The sequence below is a fragment of a genome, unplaced genomic scaffold, assembly GCF_019419815.1.
Source record: "Pyrus x bretschneideri cultivar Hongxiangsu unplaced genomic scaffold, Pyrus_bretschneideri_v1 Contig4, whole genome shotgun sequence".
NCBI classification, from domain to species: Eukaryota; Viridiplantae; Streptophyta; class Magnoliopsida; order Rosales; family Rosaceae; genus Pyrus; species Pyrus x bretschneideri.
This window is the reverse complement of record NW_025999723.1, coordinates 1,457,306-1,480,238: the sequence shown is the minus strand read 5'-3', so window position 1 is coordinate 1,480,238 and position 22,933 is coordinate 1,457,306. Positions and strand designations below refer to the sequence as shown.

At 38.9% G+C, this 22,933-nt stretch overlaps 3 protein-coding genes across 4 annotated transcripts; 2 read left to right on the top strand and 1 right to left on the bottom strand.

The window, feature by feature from the left end:
• The first annotated feature begins 3,022 nt into the window (after positions 1-3,022).
• On the top strand, positions 3,023-6,154 carry LOC103948032 (zinc finger protein CONSTANS-LIKE 9). Of its 2 annotated transcripts, XM_009359020.3 has the most exons (4): positions 3,035-3,309; positions 4,488-4,994; positions 5,424-5,570; positions 6,022-6,154. In XM_009359020.3, exons 1-4 carry the CDS (start codon positions 3,205-3,207, stop codon positions 6,121-6,123), a joined length of 861 nt encoding a protein of 286 aa, XP_009357295.2. In that variant the 5' UTR covers positions 3,035-3,204; the 3' UTR covers positions 6,124-6,154. The 2 variants fall into 2 exon arrangements, with proteins under 2 accessions (XP_048421288.1, XP_009357295.2); XM_048565331.1 differs by lacking the exon at positions 6,022-6,154 and having other exon boundaries at positions 3,023-3,309; positions 5,386-5,541.
• A 2,590-nt stretch (positions 6,155-8,744) lies between these two features.
• Positions 8,745-15,864, top strand: LOC103967217 (histone-lysine N-methyltransferase ATX4). Its single transcript, XM_009380495.3, has 23 exons — positions 8,745-10,341; positions 10,448-10,503; positions 10,590-10,779; positions 11,115-11,243; positions 11,378-11,446; positions 11,547-11,615; positions 11,718-11,809; positions 11,898-11,990; positions 12,175-12,310; positions 12,418-12,523; positions 12,603-12,702; positions 12,840-12,964; positions 13,084-13,229; positions 13,585-13,689; positions 13,826-13,890; positions 13,993-14,212; positions 14,346-14,432; positions 14,541-14,597; positions 14,667-14,756; positions 14,867-14,953; positions 15,135-15,209; positions 15,367-15,467; positions 15,566-15,864. Exons 1-23 carry the CDS (start codon positions 9,406-9,408, stop codon positions 15,654-15,656), a joined length of 3,225 nt encoding a protein of 1,074 aa, XP_009378770.2. The 5' UTR covers positions 8,745-9,405; the 3' UTR covers positions 15,657-15,864.
• Positions 15,865-16,651: 787 nt separating this feature from the next.
• Positions 16,652-18,684, bottom strand: LOC103948029. The gene is made up of 2 exons (XM_048565329.1): positions 17,168-18,684; positions 16,652-16,914 (listed from the first exon to the last, which is right to left on the bottom strand). The coding sequence occupies exons 1-2, from the start codon at positions 18,551-18,553 to the stop codon at positions 16,861-16,863; spliced, it is 1,440 nt and encodes a 479-aa protein (XP_048421286.1). The 5' UTR covers positions 18,554-18,684; the 3' UTR covers positions 16,652-16,860.
• Positions 18,685-22,933: the final 4,249 nt, after the last annotated feature.

Here is a 22,933-nt window from a genome sequence, read left to right as displayed (position 1 = left end):
AACAAAATTACACCGAGCAACTTCGATCGAAGAACGGAACACTCGCAGCCTAGGTTTCTGCTAGTCCGAAGATAAGGTTATGCCTTTTCTTGTGAAGTTCAATAATAGTACGGCTTTCAATGAGCCGAACGCTAAGTAATCTGGGTACACCTCACTTCGCCGAGGAAGCTAATGAAGTGAACTTGTTTAGCGAGAGAATCAAAGACTCCTCGCCGGCATATGATGGAATTACCATATTACATTGATTACATCTAATAATATTCATCTATATCTATAAATGAGAAGTTTTAAATTCAACTCTAGTAAATGACGGGTTCGATACTAGGACTAATTTGGCACTAGAAAATTAAAATGTGATGAAGGTAAATAGAAAGGGCAGTTCATATCATACGCATGAAATTGTCCTCTTTCACTATTTTTCAACGCATTGTGATAACATCCTTGACTGATAAACTACTGCTGATATTTTTGCTAGAACAACAGTATTATATTCTGTCCTCACACTTATTTAAATCAAATGTCAATAATTACAGGAAAAACTAGTCGATTATGTGACACTAGCTAGCTAATCACAAGAGCACCTTTACTATTCTAATTATTATTAGCTGAAGCGACTCTTTCTTTCAACTCAAACTTTCGTCAATCCAAATTTGATGAACTATATTCAATCTATCAGATAGTGACTTTGATGAGCTTACATATGGTTGAGCAATGAAACATAATTTTACCTACAAGTGTATCGTATATCGCATCGTATCGTATGTGTATCCAACAATGTATGGTTGAGCGCATGGATTTTTGTTGTGTTTTTTCAAATAGTATTGTTCTCTTTTTAAGTATGGGAAAAATTTGCAATCAACTCTATGTTGATGATTTAAAAGTATAAGGTCAGATTTCAACTGCATTTTGTTTCTGAGAAATGCTAATGGGACTCTCCACCATCTTATGTTTTTTGTACAATGTATGATAATGTTGGCACGAGAATTTACGTTAAGCTGTGAGGTGACAGATAATACATGGAGAATCCCACTTTGACAAAACCAAAAATGTCTGCAATTTTGGTCATTGGTTCTTTGATTTCAACTTTGTTCACTTTGCAGACATTTTTGGTTTTGTCAAAGTGGGACTCTCTATGAATTCTCTATCATCTTATAGTTTAACGTTAGTTCTTGTACTAACATTATAAAATATTGTACTAAAAACATGAGGTGGCATAGAGTCCTACTTTTGAGAGAGTTACCTTAGCCTTTCTCTTGAGAAAAATAAAAACACAATGAACAGATTTGAAATCCAAGCAAAAGACTATAACCAAAAATGCATCTTACCTTAAAAATAATTAAGGGTGGGAGACCAACTATTTGGACCAAAATTTTAAAACCATATGAAGTGGTTGTTGATAATTTAATTATTACTTAAGTGTTGATTAACATGTTTATTTCCTATTAGTGACACATCACATAACAAATGGGGTGTGATATTCACGCACCCCATTTTACTTCTCATACACCCCTTTATAATTTTCTGCCGTCGGATCGGATGAATTGAAGAAGATCAACGGACGTAAATTATCAAGAGGAGTGTGAGAAGTAAAATGGGGTGTGTGGATAGCACACCCTTTTACCAATTTGATTAAAAAAAAAAAAAAAAGTTGATCTACCTATCATTACCCAATAATTAAACATGCAAAGAATATTTATAAGTGTGTGATGAGCAAATATAAAAGGAAAGTAGAAGCACTCTTGATATGACTTTTCAGATTGGCAAACCACTCGAAGGCATTCACAAACAAAAACTTTGAGATGATGTGAACAATGCTAATTCTACAAATTGGTGTGCCATAAAACTAGTAAAACCATAGCAAATAAAATCAAACCTAAATTAGATAAAAAAGAAAGAGAAGTGTATGACTTGGTATACAGCTAATAACTAGGATTGTTTTATTCTTTGAAAGGCATTGAGGGATTGTTTTACTTATGTGATGTTGCATTTCACATTACATATTTACTCAATTGAATTTTGTAGCTAATAACTGGGACTAATCAGGTGAAAATCAAAATTCACATATGTATGAACAAACAAACGATGGACAACGAAATTCGAAAGTTAGAATATTATTAAATAAACAAGAATGCTGAAATGGTTACAAAATTCGTAAGAATCTTACTACCTTCAATCTCAAACTAAATTACAAACTATATTTATAGCGACATAAACCTAAGAAACTTCAACGCGTAGATACAAAAAATACACTAATACAAAATCAAATCAATTCTCTATTAATTTACTAAATAAACGAATAAATTCCAACATAATCCACTATAGCTTTACGTAACTTTGTGTGTAGCTAGCTAGATGCATGACTTGGAATCAAATTGTAAAATGTAGGTTACAAACGTACAATACAAGTTAAGTCTCCACTTATGGTAAAAATTTGTGTACAGATGCTTGATCACGTAATTTGTAAGACGTATTTTACAAAAATATGAGATTTTTGTGCATTTTCATCCCACTTAACTTCCCGTGGTCTCATCCGACGTCAGAACTATTCCAATCAGTCAGTCTTCTCCTACAATCATACCCTAGAAGAAGAAATGCGATTGTGTTGAGTTCTACGGTGAACTCCAAAAGCAATGAACTTGAAGCTGAGATGCCAAATTGCCAATTTGGCAATTACGATTATCTTTGCAAGCACCCAACAGTCCAGCCCACAAACATCTCAACAGGTTGGCCTGATGCAGAGCAGAATCAGCAGGTCACTGATCACCCTGACTTCCTTGCAAATTGCAATAAATTAATAATACAACTAGCATATATCTGCAACTAAAATCAGCAGATCACTGATCACCCTCACTCCCTTGCAAATTGCAATAAATGAATCTTTTAAATAGTAAAAATAATATATTAAAAAGGGAGCATGATAAGAGGCATGGGGACACTGCATTATATAAATGATTGTGTCTTTTTCTCTATTTTGTCTTTGTTATATTATATCATCATCTGACTGAATAATACTAGTCCTCCCCACTCAGTAAATTTTATATAAATTCTCTCCATCTTCTCTCTCTCTCCTACTCCTAAACTTAAAGTGACCAAACCCAAGCAAACCTAGACTCTATTTCTCTCTCTCTAGCATTTTGTTGCTGTTGTGTTTCTGTCACTTCAGTGTGCTTTCTGTTTGCTCTGTTTCTGGGTTCTTCTTTGAGAATGTATGCAGAGACTGGGCTTTTGTTCCCCTATTTACAGAATTCTCCTCAGGATTTCCAGCAGCTGGAGGAGTTCTGCAGAACCCAAAAGTCAATTGCTCCAATGGTACCCTCTCTCTCTCTCTCTCTCTCTCTCTCTCTCTCTCTACACACATGTGTATGCACTTTTTTTGTAAATTTTTATTAGTTCTGTGATTTTTGTCTTGGTTTTTCTCATAGATTTTCTTGATCTGCATTGAATTGATTGTTTCTGACATGGGTTTTAGCTGAATTAGTGGAAAGTTTGTGAATTTGGGTTGCTCTCTTGTGATTTAGTCTATGCTCTGTCCCATTAAATCAATAACACTCCCCCTCCGTTTGTTTCTCGAGAAAATGGGGACTATCTATGGATTCAATATACATGAAGCTCAAAGTTCAAAACTTTGACATTTATTTATGTTTATTGGTTTAATTTTTCACCTAATTCCCTGTCTGATTGCTGAGAAAACCAGTGGGAAAATGTCAAATTTTGGGGATTCAAGTTAGGAAGTGGGAAAGAGAGAAAATTACTAATTTCTCTGACTAATTCTTTGTAAAGTTTGAATATTTAACAATCAAACAAGTCATAAATGTTTAATTTTGGAGAGGAAAAAGATGGATTTTTCCTTCTTAATTATCAATGTTTCTCCCACATTTAATCATAAATTTCAATCCAAAACACTGTTTCTGGTTCCCAACAACAACAAAAAAACCCCTATCTCACTAAGTAGCGTTGGCTGTATGAATCCCAGAATGTCGGTTTTGCACCGCCTTGTTTCTCGGTTTCCAAAAAAAAGAAAAAAAAAAAAGAAAAAAAAAAAAGGAAAATGAAAATATCTTGGTCTTCTTGTTTTTTTTTTCATCAGGGCATGCAATGTAACAGCTGGACTTTGCTTTATGAGCTGGATTATCTGGAAAAGTGTAAAATAGAGATACTGGTGTAATTGGAAACGTTTTCGTAGTTACGTGCTCTATTATTTTTCCTCCATTTTTCAAATGCAGTCTGAATGCTAAAGAAGGAAAACATCTTCTTTGTTTTTTTAACTTGAGTGGTAAAAATAGTTAAATCTTCGTGGAAGTGTAATATATGTGTTAAAAGAATTACTTTGCGGTAAAATTTACTGCCCAATTATTGGTGAGTGTCATAAAGTTAGAGAGGTTGCCAACTTTTCCACTTTGTTTGTTTTGGTCTATTTTTTAGGCATTGCCAATCACTTTTCATGTTTGTTTAGGTCTGAAGTCGTGTTTTTTCTTTGGCTAATGCAGAATTGCTTCTCCGAGGCTTCGATGATAGCGGATTATGACCTGGGAGGAGAATGGGATCTATTCAAGGCTCCAGAGCCTATCATCGAAGAACCGGCCATTGGCCTTGATCCCATGACACCCATGACAGCAGCCATTTCAATGATATCTTGCAGCGAAGATGTCACCTCCTCTCAAGGACTCAAGGTTGCAGACCTTGAATCACTTCAAAGTGAGCAGCTTTTGAACGATGTCTTCTATGACAAGGATATCTTAGGGAAGGACACGATGGGAGCACCGCTTTCTGAGGAACTAGATATCAAAATTCCTGTTTTGGCAGTGGATGGAAATCATATTCAGGAAAACAAACCGCTCCGTGACGTGTCGTTTCAGAAGAGTGTCAGCTCAGGATGTTTAACCTCAATGGACTGGGTGCACGGAACTTCAACGAAGCCAAGTTTTCTGGATTTTCCTGGGATGGATTTGGGTGCTTATGGGATTCGTAGAGCGTTCAGTGAAGGAGATATTAAGGTCAGATATAGTTAGCTTAGTTATTTTATGCTATATACATATGAGGTTTGAAAATATTTAAATTCTTACGAGAACTAAAATATCACCTGTCTACACAACAACGATTCGGGTGAGAAGAGTTATGAATCAAAAGGTCATGAAATGATGAAAAGTAGACCCTGTTACTTCAATGGACATCTGACTTTGACAGCCTATGTTTCTCATACAAACAACGATTGAGTCCTTATCTCATAGCCTTTAGACAATCTATAACGAAATGAACCCCGTGCAGGGAGTTTTTAAGACAGATTGATAATTCATTTATTTCCAATAGATCAATAAGTAATTATTAGCTTTGTAACAAAGACTGGTGGACTGAGAAATGTTTAGACATGTCTGGCTATTTCCACAGGATGGGACTAGGTCATTGATACTGAGTTTTTATGACAGACTCTCGGTAACAGTAACACAAGCCTCATCCAGTCGTCTGTAGAGCGGCCCATAGTTATCAGCAACTGCAGCAGTGAGGAACGCAGGGAAAAGCTTTCAAGATACCGCAACAAGAAGACAAAGAGGAACTTCGGCAGGAAAATCAAGGTAAAATCCCGATCAATATTGTTTCTATGGACTCACTACTGTAACATTGAATAAATAATTGAATGGAAACATATCGGAGTGAGATATACAGTCAAAATTCCTGCATAGCTTTGTACCGAAGCAACATTTGCAGCATTGGACAAGCATTATCTGTTTCTTTTATTCTATTAATCAATGATCTTACGCACATTTCACCTTTTCCGATTGACCTTTGTGATTGTTTACTCGAGGCTGTTGAAACAGGGTTGGTTGTTCGCTTTATATGCATCGATGATTTTCAGTCCCGTTAATAGCTTTAGATTAAAAAAAGCTGCATGTCTATACTTGAGTAACTACAACAGCATCTCTTGCCGATTGAAGCACTTTATTATATACTTCCCGTTTTCTGGATTCGGCCCTTGAGCTCATACGTTACAGTAAGTAGGAAACTGATTAAATGCTTTCGTTTCAGTATGCGTGCAGGAAGGCTCTTGCAGACAACCAGCCAAGGATCCGCGGAAGGTTTGCCAAGACCGAAGAATCGTATGCCAAGAGGCAAATAACCGTTGACTAATATATATAATATATGTATGAAATAATAATAATAAGAATGTAGAAATGAAGTAGCTAGGTCGAATGATGATGTAGTGGAAGAGATGAGATCGGTAGTAGTAATCAGTTTAGGCTAGACAACCCAAAATCCTCCTCTGCCAAGTGTTTGATCTCTTATATCATCTTCTGTAATAATAAGCTCTTCTATGGACCTACGTACGTACATGGCCAAACTACGTATCGATATAAATACGGTGTATGTATGTTGAATAAGGGTGTATGTATGTTGAATAATCGGGCGGGGGAAGCAAACAGTTGTATTTGTTCATATCCTATGTAATGAAATGGCAATCTTTCTACTTTCTAGTCCCTCTCCTCCACTTCTGCAATCGTGCTTTCGCTCAACAATGGTAATTTGATCACTTTCTTGAGATGGAATGTTTATTTCAATTTATTTCATTGGTTTCAATTCAACCAATCCGACCAAATTTTGATCGGTTTCAAATCAACCCGGGCAAATTTTGATCGGTTTCAATGATTCATGCTTTTTCCCCCCTTATTTGATGGGATTATGTATAGAACCAATCCCTTATTGTCTAATTTTAGTTTTGTCTTATACACAAGTGATGAATTGTTTTGGTAGATAGAATCTTTCTTTTCAACTCATTACATTCTGAGTTTAAATAATATTTCGAACCAAAGAATAACATGACAGAAAGGCCATCTCAAAATGGGGATTGAGTGACTCAGGCTTGGCGGCTCGATTGTAGTACGGGTGTGGACATTAATTAGAGCGGCATACTTGCTCCACCTATATACACTTGAGTTCGAATCTTTCTTTCGCTTTGTGTTAAAGGTAAAATGCGGAATCAGACCTTATCAGATCTTTCTTCCGCTTGGTTTCTCCCGTACCAAAAAATCGTGAGTGGTCTGAGAAAATTTTACAAAACAACAAAAGCTTGCAGTTTGATTTGCATCTGACTCCAAATTTTGCAAGGACGATCCCCTCGTTACATTATCCTCCTAGCGCGAGGTCGGTGACAGCCGCCCATAGTTCTTCCACGTCACCACCTCATTGCTCTGACCGTCGACGTTGTCATCCTCTTGTCTTGCAACCTTCCTACCGATCACTCGTAACTAATCTCAGTTACAATTTCTCGTACATACAAATATATGCAAACTGAACAAGTACACTGTGCTGTGTGTGTTCCAACTTCCAAAAACATGGGATTGTTAGAGATGGGCCCACATCATAACATAAGCTACTGCTGTCGAACCTTTTTGGTGTCAAAATTTGTTGAAACACCATAACCATCAAAGCTTCATGGAAGAACGAACTCGTATACGCCTGTACGGGCGGCCGACCCTTCTAAATTCTCACAAGGCGGGACTCCGAGCAGGCGTTAGCGACACAAGAATACAAAAGTCCTAATATTGTAATACACGTGGTTCTATATACAGGCATATACGTGATCCAACTGTCGAACACAAGACTTTCTTTGTGCCCAATCCCTTTCTTCTTAAAATTCAACTCCAAGAACACATTGTTTGACGATTGTCTTGTGCTGGTAGGTTGGCGTTGACCTCCCAAAAAATTAGTGGTTGGTGAATCTCTACACGAAATCTCAAAAACCCATCCACCTAAAAACACAACCAATCTCAAAAAACAAACACCCACCTTCGCAACACAACCCACAACATAAAAATGTTGGGAAAAACATCCTCAACCGTCTCTCACGAGCTATCCGTCGATGCAACCAAAAAATAAAAAATAAACAAACCTTATCGAAAAACACCAATTTACAAATCGAAAAATATGAAAGAAAATGTCTAACTTCCATTTGGGCCTGAAAACAGAGGGAGGCCACGATGCTATTCAGTTTCAAGAACAGAGAAGTTCAACCCAACACCACCACCACCACCAAACCAAAACTTCTTAGCAAATTTTATTTTTCCTTGTACCGCAAAAACAATAATTTGAGAGAAGGCTATCTTCGCCCCTCCCTCGACAACTTCAAAGTATCATTTTTTTTTTTTTTTTTTTTTTTTTTGGTCCTTGGCTCGGAGACGGCCTGCTAGGTCCCCACCGATTTTTTGAAACAATGTGACGACCCCTACCCGCTGAGGTCAATTTTTAGAACAGGAGTTGTACTAGCAGGAGAACCAACATGAAAGTTTTTGTGAAGACACCCAAAAAAGAAAGGGAAAAAGAAGATACCCAAAATAACCCCACTAAAAAAAATTGGTGGGAAAATTCTTCAAGAATTTTGAAAACCCAAAAAACAAAAACAGTACCTATGCCGCCGTGCTCCGGTGACCACCATCCTGTTACCAACCCCCCCCCCCCAAATTTTCAGCGCTCCAAACAAAATCCAACAGACGTCAATCAACTAAACAAAACCATCGTACTAAAGTTACAAATTGGTTCAGAACAAAACCAAGAACATAGAACTTCGATTCAATGCGACATTTGTTGTTTCGGATTTAAAGTTTCCAACTTTATTGGAACACAAGACTTTTGCGACATGTCTTTGCACTCTGCAACCAAAAATTTAAAACAAAAATTTTTGGGTTTAAAAGACTCATCCCAAAGAATGGTACTATACTACCAGATTGTCCAAGACGACTATGCTCTCTCTCTCTCTTTCTCTCTCTCTCTCTCTCTCATGACCTTGCCAGGAAGAATTGCGCTCTAAACACGTTAGGTGCACGTTAGCCCGTACCACTGCTCTCTCTCTCTCTCTACAATATAACGCTTTGCAAAGATAACGCCGGCCCCCTCTCTCTCCCCTCGCTCGTTCTCTCTCTAAAAGCTTTCGCAGAAAATTAAAACAGAAAAAATATTCTGGTATCAAATTTTATTCCCTTCCGCTGCTTAACATAATTACATTACAATCACAACAATTTTATTTTCTCTCTCCTCTCTCTCTCTCTCTCTGCGCTCTGAAGCAGTTGGAAAGAGACTTCCTGGATATATAGATAGATCCCTATTTCCCAATCCAACTTTTTTCTTCTCAATTTCCATCCTTTTCGTCTAATTCTCGAGCATTCTTTCTGCGCTGTTTCTCTCCCAATTTTTCTGTTTGTTTCCCGAGAAAACGATTCTGTAGTGGGTATCGTTTGAACTGCTCTGTTTTGAGGAAACCCAGTTGGGGATTAGGGTTTATAGGCGATTTGGGAATTGGGTTTTTTATGAAATCAAAAGGGTTTGTTGGATGTTAATGCTGCAGTGAAAAGATTTCACCTTTTGGGTTTATGGGATTCATCGATTCGTGGAGTTTGTGAATTTTGATTTTCTGATACAATGATTATCAAGAAGAATCTCAAATCCCAAATGCCGAGTCTGAAACGGTGCAGACTCGGCGAGTCACCGGGTGAGGACGACGATAACTCGGGCAGGAAGAAGAGGAAGGCTAATGGGTATTACCTTCTCAATCTGCTCGGCGAGGTCGCCGCCGGTATTATCCCCGTCAACCTCCACGGCTTGCTCGGCTCAGTTGGGGCCGCCGGTATTATCCCCGAAGTCTCCTGCTCCCCCGAGGATGAGTCGAAATCGAAGAACAGAGAGTCAGCCGCCACAGCGAAGACGGAGGTTTCGCGGCCGCCACTGGTGAGGACGTCGCGGGGCCGAGTTCAGGTACTTCCTTCTCGGTTTAATGACTCGGTTATTGAGAATTGGAAGAAAGAAAGTAAGACAAGTGTAAGAGATTGTAGTTTAGATGAGGAGACTGAATGTAAAAAAGAGAAACCTAGCTTTAAAGCCCCGAAATTTGTTAGCCAAAATGCGAAAAAGATGAGAAATGTGGATAGAATTGGATATAACAGTAAGAAGTATTCGACTTTGTGCGAAGAAGATGAAGACGAGGAAGTTGAGGGGAGTGTGCCGTTTAAGAGTTTCGATATTAGAAAGTTTTCAAGGTCGCCAAGCACACTTTCGTCAATGCGTGAGCAAATGGTTGAAGATGACAAGCGTGCAGTTGTGGAAATTGATGAAGAAGATGGTTTAGTGGGGACAGTGAAGGCTGCAAAGGAGAATGGCGAGAGGAAAGATGGGTTGTATGGACCTGAAGATTTCTATTCGGGTGATACAGTGTGGGCAATGCCAGGGAAGAATGAGCCTTTCTGGCCTGCCATTGTCATTGATCCAATGTCGCAAGCGCCCGAGCTAGTTTTGAGGGCTTGCATCCCCGATGCAGCTTGTGTGATGTTCTTTGGATACTCTGGAAATGGGAATCAACGGGTATGAATTACTTCCCATACGGAGTTCATCTGTTTTTCTGAAATTGTGATGTTTTCATGTTTGGAAGAGTGGCATTTATTATAAGATTTTGTATGATCTTGAACAGGATTATGCTTGGGTTGAACGTGGCAAGATTTTTCCCTTTATGGATTATGTGGACAGGTGTGTGTGGCTGTTGTTGTTTCGTAAACCTTTGAGTTGCAATTTGGTAACTGCTTTGTCGTTATGTAACATTTTACTTGGTATAGGTTCCAGGAGCAGCCTGAATTGAACAGTTGTGAGCCCTGTGAATTCCAGATGGCAATTGAGGAGGCATTTTTGGTGGAACAAGGATTTACAGAAAAGTTGATAGCAGATATAAATATGGCAGCAATGTATGATGATTCTCTACAGAGAGGGGTTCAAGAGGCTACCGGTTCAAATCATGATCTGGACCAGGCAAGTTCTCTCACAGCACTGTTTCCTGTCTTTTAAATTCTGTAGTTTCTAGGACACAATATTGAACATAGAATTGCTCAAACATCCAAAGATTAATTCAAACAGTTCTGTATCATCAGAACAGGGTTTGCTGATGGAAGTTTGGCTATTGCTTTGCTTAGTTATTGAGAACAGAACTGTGCTTCATTGCGGAGATATCCAGTGTTGATATACCTTAGGTTCAAAATATCTTCTTTTTCTTATTCTCTTAACTATTGAAAGGGAAAGGTTTTCACTGCAATAGTAGACACTTTTCTTTTAGATTTCCAGTGTATTGAATTGGTTTCTTTGAGCAGGATGTATCTGGGAGGAAGAATGACATACGACCCTGTGAAGGCTGCGGCTTGTATGTTCCTTTTAAAATGATAAGGAAAATGAAGGATCCAGCTTCCGGAGGCCAATATCTTTGTAAATTGTGTGCTAGGGTTAGTATGACCTACCTTGTGTTAGGTGTTATTTATTGGTTTTAAATTCTGTTCTTCATAAAAGTAAAAGAAGGGTTTCTCTGTGTTCAGGATATTGTGCATTGTTGACAATGCTTGCGTCATTCTTATTGCAGTTAGTAAAATCGAAACATTATTGTGGGATATGCAAGAAGATTTGGAATCATTCAGACAGTGGAAGTTGGGTGAGGAAACCTACAAACTACCTTGGATTGTGATTATCCGTCCTATCTTTAGAGTGCAGTTCCTTGTCAATTTATTCATATATATTTCCTTTGTGAGTAGGTCCGATGTGATGGTTGTAAAGTGTGGGTGCATGCAGAATGTGACAAAATCTCCAGCAACCATTTTAAGGTCCGTCTAATATACTAAATACCTAAATTCGTTGTTTTTCTCTTTCATAATGAGTTTGAAGGGATTCTAGACTTCCCTGACGATGTTATTTCCTTTTTGAAGAATTTGGGAGGCACTGACTACTACTGCCCAACTTGCAAAGTCAAGTTTAATTTTGAATTATCAGATTCTGAAAAGGGACAAGCAAATGTAAAGTAAGTCTATTTGACTTTTAATTTTATGAATGAGTTGGTTCTTTTTTTAACCGACTTTTCCCTAATGATTATAGAGTTTTTGGTGCAGATGGAGTAAAAATAATGGTCAGTTGGCGCTGCCTAACAAGGTTACTGTTCTTTGCAACAGCGTGGAAGGCATTTATTTTCCAAGTCTTCACTCGTAAGAATAAGAATGAATAGTTTTCGTTTTTGGTTAGGACTTTTAGTTGGTATTAGTCTTGCTGGTTAAATTCATGTTACTTAATCGTTACATTTTTCATTTTAATATGGAAGTCAATTTGATGTTTACTTTGGTTTGACATCTGAAAATATTTTATTCGTACATTTTCCTTCTTATGTTTCAGTGTTGTGTGCAATTGTGGCTTCTGTGGGGCAGAAAAGCAAGCACTTAGTTTATGGGAGCGACACACAGGTTCCAAATCGAGAGATTGGAGGACTAGTGTCAGAGTGAAAGGTTCCTTACTGCCACTGGAACAATGGGTACTATTTATTGAGATTCATGTTTTACTCCCCACCGTTCAATAGTATGCCCTTGTCCTCTCAATTTGGGAAACATACTCAAAATGCAATCTCACTTGACTTTGCAGATGCTGCAGTTAGCAGAGTATCATGAAAATGCTCTCGTGTCTTCTAAGCCTCCTAAGCGGCCTTCTATTAAAGAACGAAAGCAGAAGTTGCTTACTTTTTTGCAAGGTATATTTGTTTTCTATGTTTGTGCATATAATTTTACATTTGATGTAAATTAACTGTATCTCTCTGGTTGCTATGACAGAAAAGTATGAACCTGTTCATGCCAAGTGGACAACAGAACGATGCGCTGTATGTAGATGGGTTGAAGATTGGGACTACAACAAAATCATCATCTGCAACAGGTATCATCAATAGGGTTCATTAGTTTTCATTGTCAAATCCTGATGTCGGAGGACCAACTGTTCGATGCCCCTTAGAGACTCCATAGATTATAAAGGCATGAAAATCTGGCTAATGTCTAATGTTTCTTTTCAATCAGATGTCAGATAGCCGTCCATCAAGAATGCTATGGAGCAAGAAATGTTCGGGATTTTACTTCTTGGGTCTGCAAAGCATGTGAAACGCCCGAAGTCAAGCGAGAATGTTGCCTCTGTCCTGTAAAAGGCAAGTTTCTAGCTAGAGTAGATTTGTTGAGTCGTGCTCTGTCATTTCACCAAGTTTCATTTAGCTATCATGATCTCATGTCTTTGTTCTGATTGTGCTTATGCACTTTTTCCCTGCAGGAGGTGCTTTAAAGCCAACTGATATTGACGCATTGTGGGTTCATATTACATGTGCTTGGTTCAGACCCGAAGTCTCTTTTGCGAGTGATGAAAAGATGGAGCCTGCTCTTGGGATCTTGAGTATTCCATCAAATTCTTTTGTGAAGGTGGGTTCTTTGTTCTTGTATGTTGTTTTTTGGCTATTCCATTTCATACCGGTGATAATGTTTATGATATATGACATCTAATCACATGATTGACATTGTTCTCTCAAAGACATATATTCTTAAATGTAACAAACATGGTAATGTAAAAAAGTGACACCTAACCCTTCATATCTACAATTAGTGAATAAAGAATTGAGTTGTACGATAACTTTGACATAGTGGATCTAGAAATGTTCCAGGATGCATCGTGTCATTGATTGTGATTCTAGTTCTTTTAATTTTGTCTTACAGAATGAACCCTGAAATATTTAGCTGATCCAATCTGAGTTTTAATTTTTGTTCGCATCTGCTTCAGATTTGCGTTATCTGTAAGCAAATTCATGGTTCATGTATGCAATGTTGCAAGTGTTCCACTTATTACCATGCAATGTGTGCCTCACGGGCAGGTTATCGGATGGAGGTGAGTTTCTCATTGCTCCTTGTTTGTTCTCATTATACTCGTATTTATTAGTTTGTGGCGCCTTCTCATTGTGAATCAGATTACCATATATCTGGTGATATGTGATTGCATTTGTTTGTGCATTCTTAATAAGCAGCTGCACAGTTTGGAGAAAAATGGAAAGCAGACCACAAAAATGGTTTCTTACTGTGCTTATCACAGGTTTGGGTTCTCGTATTGTCTTATGTCCTTTTGCTTCCAAATTGTTGGTTTTCTTGTACATATGTAAGTTCCTAACTCTTTTGTTTTTCATTTTTCATGCAGGGCTCCAAATCCAGATACTGTTTTAATCATACAGACTCCTCTAGGGGTGTTTTCAGCGAAAAGCCTTCTCCAAAATAAGAAGACTGGTTCAAGGTTAATTTCATCTAATAGAACAAAGCTTGAAGAGGTTTTGACGGTTGAAACTACGGAGTCTGAGCCAGAGCCAGAGCCATTATCTGCTGCAAGGTGCCGGGTATACAAAAGATTGAAAAATAACAAGGTATTCTACCTTGATGCCTAGTTGCCTCTACCATAAACATTATAGTGATCATCAATTGACATAAACAGTTAGATTGTTGAATTAGTTTGATCTGTAATTAGCCTCACGATTATTATTTTTCCTCTGATTCTAGAGAACCGAAGAAGAAATCGTTGCCCACCAAGTGAAGGGACCTTCCCATCATCCCTTGGAAGCAATTCGAAGTTTGAACACATTCAGAGTAATTTTCTTACCTTTCAGAATTTGATGGAATAGATAGTCTTTTTCATGCCTTTTTATATGGGATGTAAAATAAATGAACCTCGAACTGACATTTTTTTTTCAATAGGTTGTAGAGGATCCTCCGACATTTTCATCTTTTAGAGAACGGCTATACCATTTACAGGCAAGGATCTTTCTCATTTGCCATTCGATATTCAATGTTCATTTTCTTACTGTATGTATATGAATGCAGAGAACCGAACACGATCGTGTTTGCTTTGGTAGATCTGGGATACATGGATGGGGTCTCTTTGCACGTAGAGACATACAAGAAGGAGAAATGGTATGAAATTTGAACATTGTCTATCGTTAAGATGACCAGCTTTTGTATCTTTAGAAATTAATCCATTTTGTTGAAAACAGAATGTACTAAGAAGTGTGCGTCTGTTCCAGGTTCTTGAATATCGGGGTGAACAGGTGAGACGTAGCGTTGCAGATCTTAGGGAGGCACGGTATAGATCAGAAGGCAAAGACTGTTATGTGAGTTAAATTCTTTTCAAGTGGTTTAAACAATTACCTTCAAGTCGGCTCTAGTTGTCTCTGTAGCCATGTGATTCCCAAGTTCTGCTGTTTCCAGCTAGAATTTCAGCTCTTAAATTCTTTGTGCTCCTTTTTCTTTACATTTTTGCTTCTTTTCTCATTGCTCATGTTTACTCTGCAGTTGTTTAAGATCAGTGAAGAAGTGGTGGTAGATGCCACTGATAAAGGCAATATAGCACGCCTGATCAACCATTCAGTAAGTCATTGTGATGATTGTTAGGGTGCTGTCCTTTTGTGATTTGCTCCTCTACTGTTCTTCAACAGATTCATTCGTGTACTTGTTGCCAGCTTGTTTCTGTTGTCACTGTCACTCGTCTTTACTGGTTTAATATTATTGCCTATCTTTACTACAGTGCATGCCGAATTGCTACGCGAGGATCATGAGTGTGGGTGATGAAGAAAGCCGGATTGTACTTATTGCAAAGGCTGATGTAACTTGCGGCGATGAACTAACGTATGTCTCTCCTTTTCTCTTTCTCACCATCTCTCAGTTCTTTACGAGGAAGCTATTTAGCTTAACACTGCTGCATATTCCGTTGTTGACTCTCGCAGGTACGATTACTTGTTCGATCCCAACGAGCCTGACGAATTAAAAGTTCCATGTCTATGTAAAGCTCCCAACTGTCGCAAATTCATGAATTAGTAGGATGATGATGGAGATATACCCGCTCACTTGCTCGGCCATTGTTTGTCCGCAAGGAACAACAACTAACCCCCCCCCCTCCATATACCAAATTTGTAATTTTGCCAAGGATAAAAAAAGAGCAGAAAAAAGGAATATTGTATTTTTATTTTCTTTTTTCTTTGGACAAACTTCTAAGCTTAATAAAAGCTAATAGTTTTTGCCGGCTTTTCGGTTTGGGGTAATTTTTGTATATTTCTGTTTATTACCCCCGAATTCTAATCGAACATCGTAGTTTCTTCGTTAGCGATGATATCAGGATAGCGATTTTAACACTCCTCTTTATATTAGTGTCTTAACATCGTTGTTTCTTCGTTAGCAAGGATTAACATGTCTTAATCGAGTGTTTCACCACCAGAACGCGGCGTTTCCGTCCAATCCAAGTACTCGTCATGGAGATTCGCTGGAGACAACTCGGTATCCTGCGTACGAGTACTATTGGCGAGCACCGAAATCATCCTCATAAGCCCGGACGGCAAGATACTCAAGGCCCCATTTTACTGAGAGCGTGTCGCACGCTTTTAGCACAACAGTTGCTATTTTCTTCCTCCTGAAACTCTTCAAAACAGCAATGCCGGACACGTAAAGATATTCCGGTGCCTGAGATGGGAGATACTGAAGGATAGCCTGGTCTCTGGACACCGTGACGTCCGCAACTCCCACAAGTTCTTGTCGCTCGGAAGTTTATATACAAGCCCAGAAAGCGCTTCAGCCTGTATATGCAGAAACAAAATTTAACTAAAAATTATTTACAATATATGACTCTAAATCTGTCTTGCACTTTAGATTAGTTTAAAAGGAAAACTAATTAAAATGGTTTGAAAATTTTGAGTTTTAACAATAAGGACAAAATAAAAGGTAAAGTGAATAGTACCAAGATTGACTTTTTAGCGTAAAAATATGATTTTTCGTTAAACTTATAAAGTATTTTATTTTTATTAATAAAAAAAAAATGCTCAAAGTAGAATATCGCCGTATAAAAATAATAATAGAAAACTGGAAGAAGGTGAAGAAGAAATCATGAATGCTCCAGCTTGAACATAAGCTGCCTTCCTCAACTCACCCCCATTTCTAAACAAACTCATGACCTTCCAACCAAACTCACTCACCAAATACTTGAACTCTCCCTTTCTGTCAACACCAAACTTCCCACTCCCCACAAACCCTACTTCTTCCTGATCGGCTGACGACGTCTGACTGCTGCTGCTGCTGCATTGCACTGAAGAAGAAGTTGTTTTACAAAAATTAGCAGGTCTAGAAAGAGTAAATCCGTATGATGAAATTTCTGTGCTGACTTTTGCTGATATGTTGGGATAGCTTGCTGGTAAATGATAATATTTTCTGCTTTGTTTTTGGTTTCCTTTTTTTATTTATTTATTTTTATTTTTAGGTATAAACTTGTCATGAAATTAATCAACAAGTATAAAACCTCTCTTTATATATTCAAAACAGGAGAATGGTAAGTTTAGTACATTTTCCAATTCAAATGATTTGGATATTAGAGTCTCCATGATCACATCCCTGTTGCAATCCTCACCCGTAACCACAAAACCTCTGCACACGACCAGAGAAGAATTGCACAGCCACGGAACTGAAACTGTAAACCCCAAACCAGAATCTTTCCTTCCCACTACCACGTCCTTGTATGCCTGCAGGCAAACCCTCGAGACGTACTTTCCCATTGGCAAAGTTTGCTGCAGAACGGATGGTGCGGAACCGTCAGGGTTCAAGATATCAGAATCTGAATGAAGGTTCACCACAACTGTGCCATGATCCGGGTGAAGCCGGCTGCTAAGGGCTTTTAGAAATGGGGAATGTGGATCCCATAACTTGCGTGGGAATATGTCTTCCCCATCATAAGCATCAACGAAGACCATATCATACTGAATGGTGGTGTTGAGAACGAAATCCTCAGCATCGGATTCATGGAGGAACAGCCTCTCGTGGATGCCTTTCCACATAACGGTATCCATGGTATTGGGTGACACGGCACGCTTGCCTGATGGAGTCATAATTGAGAAAGCCGGAAATCCCATGGCTCGAACTGAGGCTGAGATAACAAGAGGGTCGATTTCAACAACATCAACAATAGCACCTTGAATTTTACTAGCCAAAAACAACGGTAAGCTTCCGCCACCCTGACCAATGCACAATATACGAATATTTTCGGTCCCGGTCACCGCGTTCATGAGATTGTAATTAGAAGATGCTATAGTGGCCAACCCAGCTGCTATCATACTCTTAAGATAAGGAAGAGCCAAGCAATGAGGCTGCTGCATAAGGGCGATCGATTCCGGTTCCGATCGCCGATAGGCAGCCAAAACCTTAACGGTGCTCTGGTGGGTGTCGTCGTTAAAGCGGAGAGAGCGCCATTGATATCCGAGCACTCTGAATCTCTCGTTGTCCTGACCGCACTCCTGTATCTCTTCGTATCTTTGCTGCAGCCATCTCTCTGTTGATGCCCAATGGAGTTCATTGGGTTTTGAGGAAGGATAGGCGACGACTGAGACAACGCCATTGCCTTTGTCGGATGTGAAGCGGAGGACGGTGTAGCCTTCGGATTCTTCCCCCCGCCACTCCGAGGCGTAGGACCAGTCGCCTTCGTCCTCGATACGGCGTCGTACTGCGGTTGAGAGCTTCCGGAGGTTCAGTCCCGAGCTCAATCCAGCTCTGGGCCACATGGCCGTACCCCGCAGGAAGTGAAAAACCCTAATCCAGCTCTGCGCCACATGGCCGTACCCCGAGCTCAATCCAGCCCTGTATCTCTTCGTACCTTTGCTGCAGCCATCTCTCTGTCGACGCCCAATGGAGCTCGCTGGGTTTTGAGGAAGGATAGGCGACGACTGAGACAACGCCATTGGCTTTGTTTTTGGTTTCTGTTTTTCTAATAACTTCCGTTACATCTTGAAATTTATTATTCTCTGTAGATAGTATATGCCATTGAATTCTGCATTTTCTGATCCATTGTTTATGTGGAGAGAGTGACGAAAAATTGGTAGGAGGGAAGATAAGATGTCGTGTGCACGAGTGGTCCTAATTTCTCTGCATGGTTTAGGCCAGAAATAATGATGCCACGTGGTCAAGCCTTAGACCATCTCCAAATGATGTGTCAAATTTTAAGTGTTAGATTAGAATTAATGGCTGATATGGCAATCTGAAGACTTATGTTAAATTTTATATATATTATCAAATATTATTTTATTATTTAAATATAACTTTAAATTGTTGTAATTATTAAAAAAATGTTGAAACAAATTTTAATTGGTTGAAATGTTAGTGGAACAAGGGACTCACCATTAAAATGAAATAAAATTAAATTTGACATTGATGTCAAATTTGACTCCAAATCACAAAGTTTTCAAATCTAATCAACAGATAACACTTCGGTTAAAGAAACTTTTGATGTCAAATATGCACAGTGACATTTCACCTAGATTTTTGACATCTTCTTTGAAGATGCTCTTGGCCTACCACATGGACTTGTAGAAAACTATACATATGCACTGCCAGTCAACACTAAGGAATTCTTGTGTCCGACCAACCGTAAATATGCAGCACTCGTTATGAGTTTGATCATGAACAAGTCTGTGTGATGCACAATATAGAAAGGTTTTGGCTTTGTATATATGGTCAAACAGACAGGGTAGTAAACCTTACTTTCTCTAGTTGTACTGGATTGTTGGACATAAGGTGCTGTCTCTCCGATTTTGTTTAATTTTATTTCATGTCCATAACAAAACTTAAATGTTGACCTAACAAGGAAAACCAAGTATTGAATAGAAACAAACTGATATAGTGAAGCAAAAAATCAATATCAAAGAAATACAAAATTTAATCAAGTATATTAATTAATTGCATAAATGTAAGGGATTTATAAAAGCTTTCATCTTTTGGCATGTGAGTTTACAATTTAGGGTTCAGAGTTTTGGTTGCACGTCCGCATCTTCTTTGCTGCTTCCACTAGGGTTGGGACTTGCATGGTCTCCACCAGGGTTGGGACATGCATGGTCTCCTCCAGGGTTGGGACTTGCATGGTCCGACCCATTGATCACAGTACTTGCCGCACTAGCATTCCCGTTGTTATCATCCTTTTTCTCTTCCATTATCTCAGTTCCTGCTCCGCTACCACTACTTGTTTCACCCTCCACAGCTATACTCCTACCCCCGCTATCGCTGCCATGACTCTCCTTACAATCCCCCTTACCGCCACTCTCCTTAACCAAAACCAGAGCCAAGTAAAGCGCTCCATTAACCCGGAATGACCAAACCTGAACGAGCTGGCCGTGTTTGATTTTGTTCCTCTGAGCAACCGCACCCCATTGAGTTCTCAACACATACAGTTTGCTGCTTTTCATAAGCCAGAGTCTCAAGTTTATATCTCCTTTTACAAGACCAGGGTCTATTAACTGAACCTTCATTGTTTGCTGTCCCTCAAGTAACTCCTTCTCTTTCCCTTCCAAGAAATCCATCGATACAATTTGGGCTTCAGGCATTGACAGTCTGTTTTCGCCGGGAGATATATCAGTCATGGTAATTCGCTTCTGTATCACCAAGCCCAGCCTAGTCCCCTTCAACGTTGCAATTTCTCTCTTGAATTCGTCAGGCAAGTCGTCATATTTCGGAGGCGTGGAAGGACCACCAATCGGTTCTTTCTTCTTCGGAGAGTTCTTGGTCGATCCCTTGGCTTTCTTGACATTGTTCTTCGGCATCACCTTTCGTTTCTTCCATCCCACGTCACCCCTACCAATAGCATTATTCTCTCTCAGTGAAGACTCCGTAGCAGAAGCCGTAAGCTTCGCTCCATCACACGACCTCTGTTTCTTCGGCGCACGATCATCATTTATCCCATTGCTAGACCATTTTCTTTTCAGAGAATGATCTGTTCTAGTAGAATCGATAGGGGGCGACCTTTGTTTCTTGGGCGGCTCGACTAGCCTTGGCTTCTTGAGAGCCCCCTCTCTCATCAAAGTTTCTCTCTTTTGCTGCATTAACTCAACTTCAACCTCAGCAATTCTAACCAACCAGTCCAAACGGGTAAAGTTTTGAGGCCACTCCGTCAAGCCATTGAAGTATTTTTCACTTAATAACCGGGCCATCTTATCTTCTTCCTTTTCTTCTCGGAGAGATTGAAGAAGATACAATTTGATGTAAAGCAAAGTATGGCACGAGCTTAGAACGTAGGACGAGTATAAAATGTATTGTTTTGGTTAAACCTGCAGGGGTGTGATTTTATAGGGTTTTTACAGTACTGATCAGTGTCTGATTAGGAGTTGCTGATCGACTACAGACTTGCCCTTCAAGTATACGAATCTTAGGGTTTTAGGAAACTAAACACGCACAGGTTTAGGAATCCTTCCAAAACTAGGTATTGTAATTGCTCAAACATTGGCTATATGATTCTAATCAAGCTTCGAATTTCTGAAAAAATCCGTATCTATATAGGAAACAAACCGCTTTGGCCACAGACAAAAGGAAAATTTGACACTTGTAAAACTCGTGCAACTATTCCGGAGATGTCTGGTCCTCCAGAATTCACTTCCAAAAGAATTACAGTTCTCCCTAGAAATAAATTAATAGAAGAAAAAGTATGACCACTTCTTCCAAATGGTTTAAAGAATTTTCCTTAATACACACGTAAAAAACATTGCAAAGCCTCAAAATATATTTTTCTCAAAAATTATGAACTATACCTAAGACAGAGTCAGGAATTTTTTCTCGAGTGGGCTAATATTATTCTACGCTACATAACACGTTATAAGAGCTCCCAATATTGTTTTCACATCCACGACTAAAATGTACATATAAAACATATTGGGCATGAATGAAATCATAATAAAGAAAACTATACTTAATTAAAAATGTAATATAATAAGAATAGCCAAAGACTCTACTCTCAACTCCCAATTGTAATATACATGTTACATTAACAAATTTCATCTTTATAAAGTCATTAATTGATGTGTTATGTTACTGAGGAGAATTTGTTGGTTTTATTACCTTTGAGATTAATCTTGATTATTATTATTTTATTTTTTAAAAGCGGGCCACTGTTATCCACCATTTCAGCTTTCTCCTGGCTTGAGATTAATCTTGATTATTATTATTTTATTTTTTAAAAGCGGGACAACTAGTGGCAAGCCACTGTTATCCACCCTTTCAGTTTTCTCGTGGCCACAGTCAAGCAGACTAACTAGCTTGGAGCCTCGAACCTGGGACCTGCCTGTATTTTGTATTTTGAGAGCCGAAATCCGCGCCCTTACCACTGGGTCACTTGATGTGGTTGATTAATTTTAATTATTCAATGAACCAAATTCAATAAAAATAGTGCTATGAAACCAAACTAGTCTAATATTTTTTTTTTTTTTTTTTTAACTTTTATCTTGGAACCCTCCGATCTTGAAATCCTAGATCCGCCACTATTTACTACTCCTGCCATCAACAATACTACTCTTACACTCGCTATCACCATCATCACCACTCTCCTGATGATCCCATCCAACACTGCTCCTCTTAACCAAAACTAGGGCTAAGTAAAGCGCTCGATTAACCTGAAACGACCAATCAACTTGAACGATGTCGCCTGCTTTGAGCTTGTTTTTCCGAGCAACATCCCCCCATTGAGTCCTCAATACATATATTGCACTTCCCGGTTTTTTTTTCCTTTCCCATTACCAACCGCCTCAGGTTTATATCTCCTTGTACAAGACCAGGGTCTATCAACTGAACCGTCATTGTCTTACAGTTCTCAAGCATCTCCTTGTCTTCATCTTCTAAGAAACTAATCGAAACAAGTTGGTTTAGAGGCATTGACATCCTATCTATACTCGAACTTATATCAGTCTTGGTCAATTGTTTCTCTATCACCAACTCCACTTTGGTCCCGCCCAACCTCTCAATTTCTCTTTTGAATTCTTCAGGCAAGTCCCTCATGATATCCAAGAGGCGCGGAAGGAGTATTCAGTTCTTTTTTCTTCAAAGCTATATTCATCGTGTCTACGCCTTTCTTGGTATTGTTCTTCAACGACATCTTCTGCATCTTGAGTTCCACTGGCGTCCGATCCCCCATTTCTTTTGAAATAACGATCTGACGACCTATTTTTCTTGGCCGCCCAATCGATTATCATAGGATTCTTGATTTTACTCTTTTGCTTCACAAGTTCGTCCTGCATCAGGTCCTCAGTAGCGAGCCTAGCAACCTCAAGCTGTGAAGCATCAAAGTCTTTTTCTGTGAACTCCAC

What these genes read in the sequence shown, in the direction of transcription:
- LOC103948032 (XM_009359020.3), top strand. Translation starts at nt 3,205, where the DNA reads ATGTATGCAGAGACTGGGCTTTTGTTCCCCTATTTACAGAATTCTCCT. An exon ending in TCAGTGAAGGAGATATTAAG is followed by an intron (nt 4,995 to 5,423) that starts GTCAGATATAGT and finishes TTTTTATGACAG; the next exon opens with ACTCTCGGTAACAGTAACAC. An exon ending in ACTTCGGCAGGAAAATCAAG is followed by an intron (nt 5,571 to 6,021) that starts GTAAAATCCCGA and finishes CTTTCGTTTCAG; the next exon opens with TATGCGTGCAGGAAGGCTCT.
- LOC103967217 (XM_009380495.3), top strand. Translation starts at nt 9,406, where the DNA reads ATGATTATCAAGAAGAATCTCAAATCCCAAATGCCGAGTCTGAAACGG. An exon ending in TCTCCAGCAACCATTTTAAG is followed by an intron (nt 11,616 to 11,717) that starts GTCCGTCTAATA and finishes TCCTTTTTGAAG; the next exon opens with AATTTGGGAGGCACTGACTA. An exon ending in AAAATCATCATCTGCAACAG is followed by an intron (nt 12,703 to 12,839) that starts GTATCATCAATA and finishes CTTTTCAATCAG; the next exon opens with ATGTCAGATAGCCGTCCATC.
- LOC103948029 (XM_048565329.1), bottom strand. Translation starts at nt 18,553, where the DNA reads ATGGCGTTGTCTCAGTCGTCGCCTATCCTTCCTCAAAACCCAGCGAGC. An exon ending in AATCATTTGAATTGGAAAAT is followed by an intron (nt 16,915 to 17,167) that starts GTACTAAACTTA and finishes CTTCTTCTTCAG; the next exon opens with TGCAATGCAGCAGCAGCAGC.